At 38.3% G+C, this 7,692-nt stretch overlaps 1 protein-coding gene across 1 annotated transcript in view; it reads right to left on the bottom strand.

The window, feature by feature from the left end:
• Positions 1 to 588: 588 nt before the first annotated feature.
• The window catches only part of CCDC14 (coiled-coil domain containing 14), a 52,796-nt gene continuing 45,692 nt past the window's right edge, over positions 589 to 7,692 (bottom strand). The window contains 4 exon segments of the mRNA XM_027587921.2: positions 589 to 817; positions 819 to 1,177; positions 1,180 to 1,596; positions 1,599 to 1,669. Of these exon segments, the coding sequence (XP_027443722.2) occupies positions 749 to 817; positions 819 to 1,177; positions 1,180 to 1,596; positions 1,599 to 1,669 (916 nt within the window). The 3' untranslated portion in view covers positions 589 to 748.

Raw genomic sequence — 7,692 nt, 5'->3', positions numbered from 1 at the left:
ACAGTTTTTATCCTTGCTGTATCTTATATTTCTGAACCGTACTTTGTAACTTACGTTGTTGAAGCGTTGTGGCCTGTTACCTCCAAATACACCAATTAATTAATTTATGAATACTGGAAGAAACATTAAAAATATTAATGGACAATTCTACGAAAAAAACCTACTAAAAATTCATTTAGTATTTTTAGACTTAAGAAATCCCTATCTATAAAATCTGGACATGTCAAAGAGATTATATCTGAGTCCTTCAGAAGTTGTAGCACCAACACTTAAAAACCAGTAGGAGGAGGTCCTGGTGCCGGCAGAAACATTTTAATGCTAAGGCCTGCCCAAGCACTGTACATAAAGACACTGGCTGGTGACCAGGAGGTATTGGTGACAGTACAACGCTCAGGCTTCTAACAGCTCGAATGTGCTGCTTACACGGACAGAGGTGATACTGAGTAGTTAAGAAGTGCTAGTACAGAGAAGCAGAGACTAACTTGTTCATATTACTTATAAAATAGAGAACATTCTCAGCTAAAGGGCTGAAAAGGAATTAATGCGGAAAGGCAGAATTATAACCAGTGCAAGATTTACAAACTCCTTTATGTTCAAATATAATAAGGACAATAATAAATTTATTATTCATACACTTATCATACATAATTGGTATAAGACATCATTTCTCTAAAGAAATTTAAAATATACATTCAATGTAGCCAAGGTCATTCTTAAAAGAAGCACTCAGTCCCTTATTCTTCTGAGTTCATTTCTCCAGAAGACCCATCCTTAAGGACTTCTGGAGTCTGGCAATATTAGCGTCCAGTGCTGCAAGGGCCGTTCCGGAAGTCTTGTTCATCACGAGAAGTGAAGGTTGAAAAGGAAGAGATGCTCCAGTCCGACGTCAAGTCAGAATTTAAAAAGCAACCGTCGGAGACCGCACTACTCCTCCCTCGAATGCCGCTGCTCTGATAGGTGGTGGGGCCAGGACCTGCAGCCAGCTCCGCAGCCAGCTCCGGCGGCTCCTCAGGGGCAGCAGGGATCTTGCAAATGGCTTCCTTTATCTTCTTGAGGAGCTGCTTGTCTTCCCTATCAGCTATTCTGGGAAGTTTCTCAGGTGCATCTTCGGCTTCCTTTTTGGAAGAGGAACAAACTACAGGTGCACACAATTTATTTGCCTTTTCAGAGACAAGTCACTGTTGCCGACTGGGCTGGGGGACAGTCTCTTAGATAGTGGTGACTTCTTTTTAGAAGTGCTTCTAGCAAAAGGAATGTAAATTGTATTATCCAAATTACACTCATTGTCTATTAGAGTTGTAATTTCACTCTCCTCAACAGAATCCTGTTTTGAAAGCGTAGAAATCATCCCAGGGCCTGATGCTTCCTCCATGCTCCTTGTGTGACTATGTTGAGGGCCTCTGGAGGGCAGGACATTTTCATAAGGTCTATCTGGCTCCATGCTCTCCTCATTGTTAACTGCAGAAAGTGTCTCAGAATGTGTAAAAGTGTGATCTGTTTCTAACTTATTTAGGTAGCTCATTATGGAAGTATGAGCAGGGATTGGGTCATGTTGAGGCTGTTTTTCATAAATGTTCAGAATTGATTTGGTAAGATATTCCCAGACTTGCAGCGAGCACTGTCCATACTAAGATCTGAGAGAAGCCTTGCCATACTGCTCTGTAAAGTTCTGTTAAGAAGAATTTAGTACACTAATTATTCTTTTTTACCTGTTTCTTTCATTTATTTATTTATGCCTCATCTTTAAAAGAAAGGATCTGAGGCAAGTACCTGGTTCATAACATGGAAAAAAGCAACTAAAAGCACAAAAACACAGAATGCGTCTGGAACGAGTAAATTACAAAACAGATGATTAAAAGATCTTGGTCTATATCAAATCTAATATAATGATATTTAAAAATACAGGCTTAGGAATTTTTTTCTCTTAAGGTATGAAATGCTTTATTCTTGAGCAACATTGCAAAATGGTGTGGATGAATGAAGTTATTTCTCTCCATTCAAAATATATATGCAAAAAGGCACTGGAACAATACTGGGGAAAAAAGGACAGAGATAATTATTATCTGGGATAATTAGGTACGAGCAACAGCTAGGTACCAGGAGAAGTGTGTTATAAGAAAAACCACTTGGGGTTTGAAGTGAGACAGAAATGGAATCAAATCCTATCACTACCTGTGATCTTGGGCAAGTCATTCAACCTTTCTGAATCTCAAGTTCCTTCATTGCAAAACGAAGACATCTACTACAGAATTACAATGAACATTGAATAAGATAAAATAATAAAATATGAAGGTAAAGTGCTTAGCACTGCTTCAGGCTATATCGGTGTTCATTTGATGGCAACTTTTTTTTAATAGTCCTATTAATTTATACCAAGCTTTTGGTCTTTTTGAATTGAATCATATATAGGTTCTTACATATCAATAAGAAAAGAAATACATCAATTTTTAAAAAGATGCAGAGGACATCAACAGGTAATTTTAAAAGATTACAACTAGCCTAGTTTTTAAAAGTTCAACTTCTAAATGGAGAAGTTCAAATTTTTTAAATGTGATTTTTTTTTTTTTTTTTTGCCTATCAAATTAACATGGTAAAATAAGACTAATACCCACTGTCAGAGAAGCTTGAAGAGGCATATACTACTAGTGGGAGTGTGCACTGGTATAACCCTTCCAGAGAGCAAACTGGCAATACGTCAGAAGTCTTAAATATTTGTACATCCCACATTTTTGGACCCATAATTGCACTCTAGGAATTCAGCCTACATATATACATCAAAAGGCTGTACCCCCAAGATATACTTACAAAGATATAATTTATAATAGAAAATAGATGGACTGAGTATCTTTATCTTCAAATACAGTAGAACGATTGAATTATGCTATAATCACACCATAACCATTTATAGTTGCCTTGTAAGGATATTTATTGATAGAGAAATGTTCAGTATATAAGGTTAAACTTAAAAGAGCAGTCCATAAGTAACATGGATACAATACTATTTTTGTAAAAATAGTCACACACATCCAAACAAAATACTAACAGGAAATCTCTATACTAACAGCAGTGATTATATCTCTGGATATAGAATGAGTGTTTTTTTTTTCCTACAAAAGGAAAAAACAAACTTTTTTCCAACCTGGCTTACGCTGTCATCTTTTTTTTTTTATTTTTAAAGATTTTATTTATTGCGAGGGAGAGAATGACAGAGAGATAGAGAGCGAGCACATGAGAGGGGGGAGGGTCAGAGGGAGAAGGAGACTCCCTGCTGAGCAGGGAGCCCGATGCGGGACTCGATCCCAGGACTCCAGGATCATGACCTGAGCTGAAGGCAGTCGCTTAACCAACTGAGCCACCCAGGCGCCCTTACCCTGTCATCTTAAACATATTTTGAGTTCTGATTGCTCTTCAAATGGCAATGGCTCCTACCACTTTTTCTCATACCTCTCTCAAGAAGCTAATGAACTATTACTAAAAGACAAAAAATATGTTATATGAACATATCTTTAAAAAATGCTGTAATGAATAATCACCCACTAATTAATTTGATCAGACTACATACTAGAATTTTCATTTTATTTGTTTTTAGAAAAGGAATACTTATGTTGAGGTTTCTTTCCAGACTTAAATAAAAATGTTATCTTTGCTGTGAACAAAATCAGTGATGAAGAAGGGACATGACATTAATAAGTTTAATCTCTGGAAATTAATAGTAATCACTAAGCTTCTGATTTAAACAAGAAACGTGACTGACCATTGTCTCTGAAACTAAAAGAAAAATCTCTGTAAGTAAAGAAATGACAGTATGTCAAAATTTTAAAGGAAGCAATACAAACACCTGAATAGCTACAAAGTAGATATATTTCTGTTTCTATTCTGCGGGATACACCTAAACACACTGATTTTTAATGCTTAGAAAACTGACACATCTTTATAATAGACATTCAAGGTTCTTTCTCAGCTACTTATAAAAATATACTAATTTAAGTAAGTATCAGCACTTTTAAGAGTGTTCTTAGAAGCTATGAGAATATTTACACTTGTTCACTGAAAATATATTAATTTTCCCTCACATTTTAATGGTTTTATAACACATATTGTAGAAAAATTTTGAAAAAGTGATAGGATGTATTTCAAAATTATTGAAGGCTGGAGAACAGAGAGATGGTTTAGGGTATTTGTTTAGAACTGGTTTAGGGTATTTGCTTAGAACTCATACGTGTACCTTCTAGTCCCATTATCCCTCTCCAACAATCTGAGAAAAGCACTCAGAAATTTTGTGAAATCTTTAAGAGATTATTTACAACACATACAAAAACCATATGTCTACCCTACCAAGTGTATGACTATAGGGAAGAAGGATGGGCTAGTTGAACATGAAGCTTTAGCTCTACTGTCAGATATTGCTGCTTTACTCTCTGTCAAAAGTAAAATTAAAGTGGTCACAGTAGCCCAGCTATCGTATTGGAGATGTTCCTAATTAACTAAATCGCACAGGGTATCATGAAACATACTATAAATTACCAATGTGGGTGAATTTAGCTCAAATACAAACTTTTTATTTTGTCCTGACAAAAAAAAAATTGCCATCCGTGGGTATACTTAGATTATGAAGTTGTTACTGAATCTTCAGAAAATGCAGGGGTAGTACTGAGCCCTGTAAGACACTGCTAAGTTTGCCCACTGTGTTTCTATAATCATTTAAAAAGGCCACTTAATCTAATGAGTGAGTTAGTAGTCATGACACAGGATTTATCCCCAGCGTAAAAAGCAAAGGTCCTTGACAACAATGGAAAACACATGATAGGAAAATCTCAAGAGCCTTAAGAAAAGGAGAGCAAAACATTTTCACCTAATATTTTTAGACACACTCTTTTCTAAAAGCAGATAATATACAAGAAGTAATGACCTTTTTCATTTCCTATGCTTCTATGTTAGGGTGAATGTTAAGAAAAGGCTCTAGTTGCAAGTGAATCCTTTTCATTCCTTAAAAAAAAAAAGACTAGATGGATAAAGATGATGTGGTATACATGTACACACATATATACATGTATACCACATCATCTTTATCCATCTAGTATATATATATATATATATATATATATATATTACACACACACACACACACACACACAATGGAATACTACTCAGCCATCAAAAAAATGAAATCTTGCCATTCACAACAATGTGGATAGAACTAGAGGGTATTATGCTAAGCGAAATAGGTCAATCAGAGAAAGACAATTATCACATGATCTCACTCATATGTGGAATTTAAGAAACAAAACAGAGGATCATAGGGAGTAGAAGAAAAAATGAAACAAGACAAAATCAGAGAGGGAGACAAACCAAAAGAGACCCTTAATCATAGGAAACAAACTGAGGGTTGCTCGAGAGGAGGGGGGGTGGGGGGATGGGGTAACTGGGTGATGGACATTAAGAAGGGCATGTGATGGGCTGGGAGCAAGATGGCGGAGGAGTAGGAGAACTGGATTTCGTCTGGTCTCAGGAATTCAGCTGAATGGGGATCAAACCATTCTGAACACCTACGAACTCAACAGGAGATCAAAGAAGAGAGTAGCAACAACTCTCTGAACAGAGAAGCGACCACTTACTGGAAGGTAGGACGTGCAGAGAAGTGAATCCGAGGAGATATTCGGGAGGATAGACAGCGGGGGAGGGGGGCCTCCGTCGGCCGCTTCTGGCAAGTGGTAGAGCCACAGAGCACAAAATCGGAACTTTTAGAAGTCGGCTCCGCTGAGGGACGTCACTCCAGTGGCTAAGCTGGGGGTGGAACCCTCGCGGGACAGTGTGGTCCCAGGACCCTCAGGGTCACAGAAAGACCGGGGGTGCCTGAGTGTGGCAGAGCTCCCAGGTATCAGAGCGGGGAAGCCGGCTGCAGAAATGGAGCTGAGGTGTGGGCTCTCAGCTTGGGGTTGCCATAAACTGTGATCCACGGCCCAGTCGGGCCACTGCTCCTCCAGCAAGGACCCAACAAGTGGCAGAGCCGGGGAGACTCCCCTTCCTCCCCTGGGAGGAGCGGTGCGGGAACGCACCGCAGGGATCTGCTGGGTTTGGAGACTCCACACGGGGTCGGGTGCCAGAGCTAGAAATGCTTGGTCACAGGCCAGGTGAGCAAGGAGTGCGGCTGGAGACCGGGGACATGGGAGTGACTGACTGCTTTTCTCTGGGGGTGCAGTGAGGAGCGGGGCCCCGAGTTCTCTGAGTTCTCAGCTCCTCCGGGCGGGGGACTGGGAGGCTGCCATTTTCACTCTCATCCTTCAGCGCTGTATGGAAAGCTTGCAGAGAACAAAAGCTCCGGAGAGCAAACCTGAGCAGATTGCTTAGCCCGGACCGGCAAGGGAGGGGCAATTCCACCTCCGGCAAAGGCATCTGGGAACCACAGCAACAGACCCTCCCCCAGAAGATCAGCACAAACAGCCAGCCAAGACGAAGTTTACCGATCAAGGAGAACAGGAGAACTTCAGCGCTAGGGGAATACTGCACATAGAATTCATGGCTTTTTTACCATGATTCATTAGTTTTTCAAAGTTAATTTTTTTAACTGTTTTTTTTTTAATTTTTCTTTTTACCTTTTTCAATGAACATCTTATCAATCCCTTTTTAAAAAAATTTTTTTTTTATTTTTCATTTTTAGAGTCATATTCTATCCCTTCATAGTAGTTACCCTTATTTTTGGCATATATATATATATATAAGTTGTTCTCTCTCTAAAATTTTGAGATACAGTTTCTTCTAACAGATCAAAATATACCCTAAATCACTAGTGTATGGCTTTATTCTAGTCTCCTGCCTGATCACATTCTCTCCCCCCTTTTTTTAAAAATCTTCTTTCTTTTTTCAAACAATTTCTTATCTTATCAATTCCTTTTATAAAATCTTTTATAATTTTCATCTTTACACTCATATTCCATCCCTTCATCGTATCCACCCTTATTTTGTACATATATAAGTCTTTCTTTCTTTAAAATTTTAGGAGGCTCTTTCTTCTAACAGACCAAAATACACCCAAAATCTAGTGTGTGGCACTGATCTATGCACTAGCCTGATCATATTTGGTCATATTCTGGGTTTTTTTGTTTTGTTTTGTTCTGTTTTTGTCTTTTTCTTTTCTTTCTTTTTCTCTTTCTTTTTTCTTTCTTTCCCTTTCTTTTCCCCTGGTTTCAGGTCTTTTCTGATTTGTTTAGAGTATAGTTGTTGGGGACGTTGTTAACCTGTTAGCATTTTGTTCTCTCATTCATCTATTCTCCTCTGGAAAAAATGACAAAACGAAAAAAATCACCTCAGCAAAAAGAACAAGAGGTAGTACCGTCTGCCAGGGACCTACTCAGTACGGACATTCATATGATGTCAGACCTAGAGTTCAGAATCACAATTTTAAAGATACTAGCTGGACTTGAAAAAAGCATGGAAGTTATTAGAGACACCCTTGCTGGAGAAATAAAAGAATTAAAATCTAACCAAATCGAAATCAAACAGGCTATTAATGAGGTGCAATAAAAAAGGAGGCTCTGACTGCTAGGATAAATGAGGCAGAAGAAAGAATTAGCGATATAAAAGACCAAATGATGGAAAATAAAGAAGCTGAGAAAAAGAGAGATAAACAACTACTGGATCAGGAGGGCAGAATTCGAGGGATAAGTGATACGATAAGACGAAACAAGATTAGAA

Source organism: Zalophus californianus, chromosome 1, assembly GCF_009762305.2.
Source record: "Zalophus californianus isolate mZalCal1 chromosome 1, mZalCal1.pri.v2, whole genome shotgun sequence".
Taxonomy (NCBI): Eukaryota; Metazoa; Chordata; class Mammalia; order Carnivora; family Otariidae; genus Zalophus; species Zalophus californianus.
The sequence above is the reverse complement of the archived record's forward strand: the minus strand, read 5'-3'. Positions and strand labels throughout refer to the sequence as shown.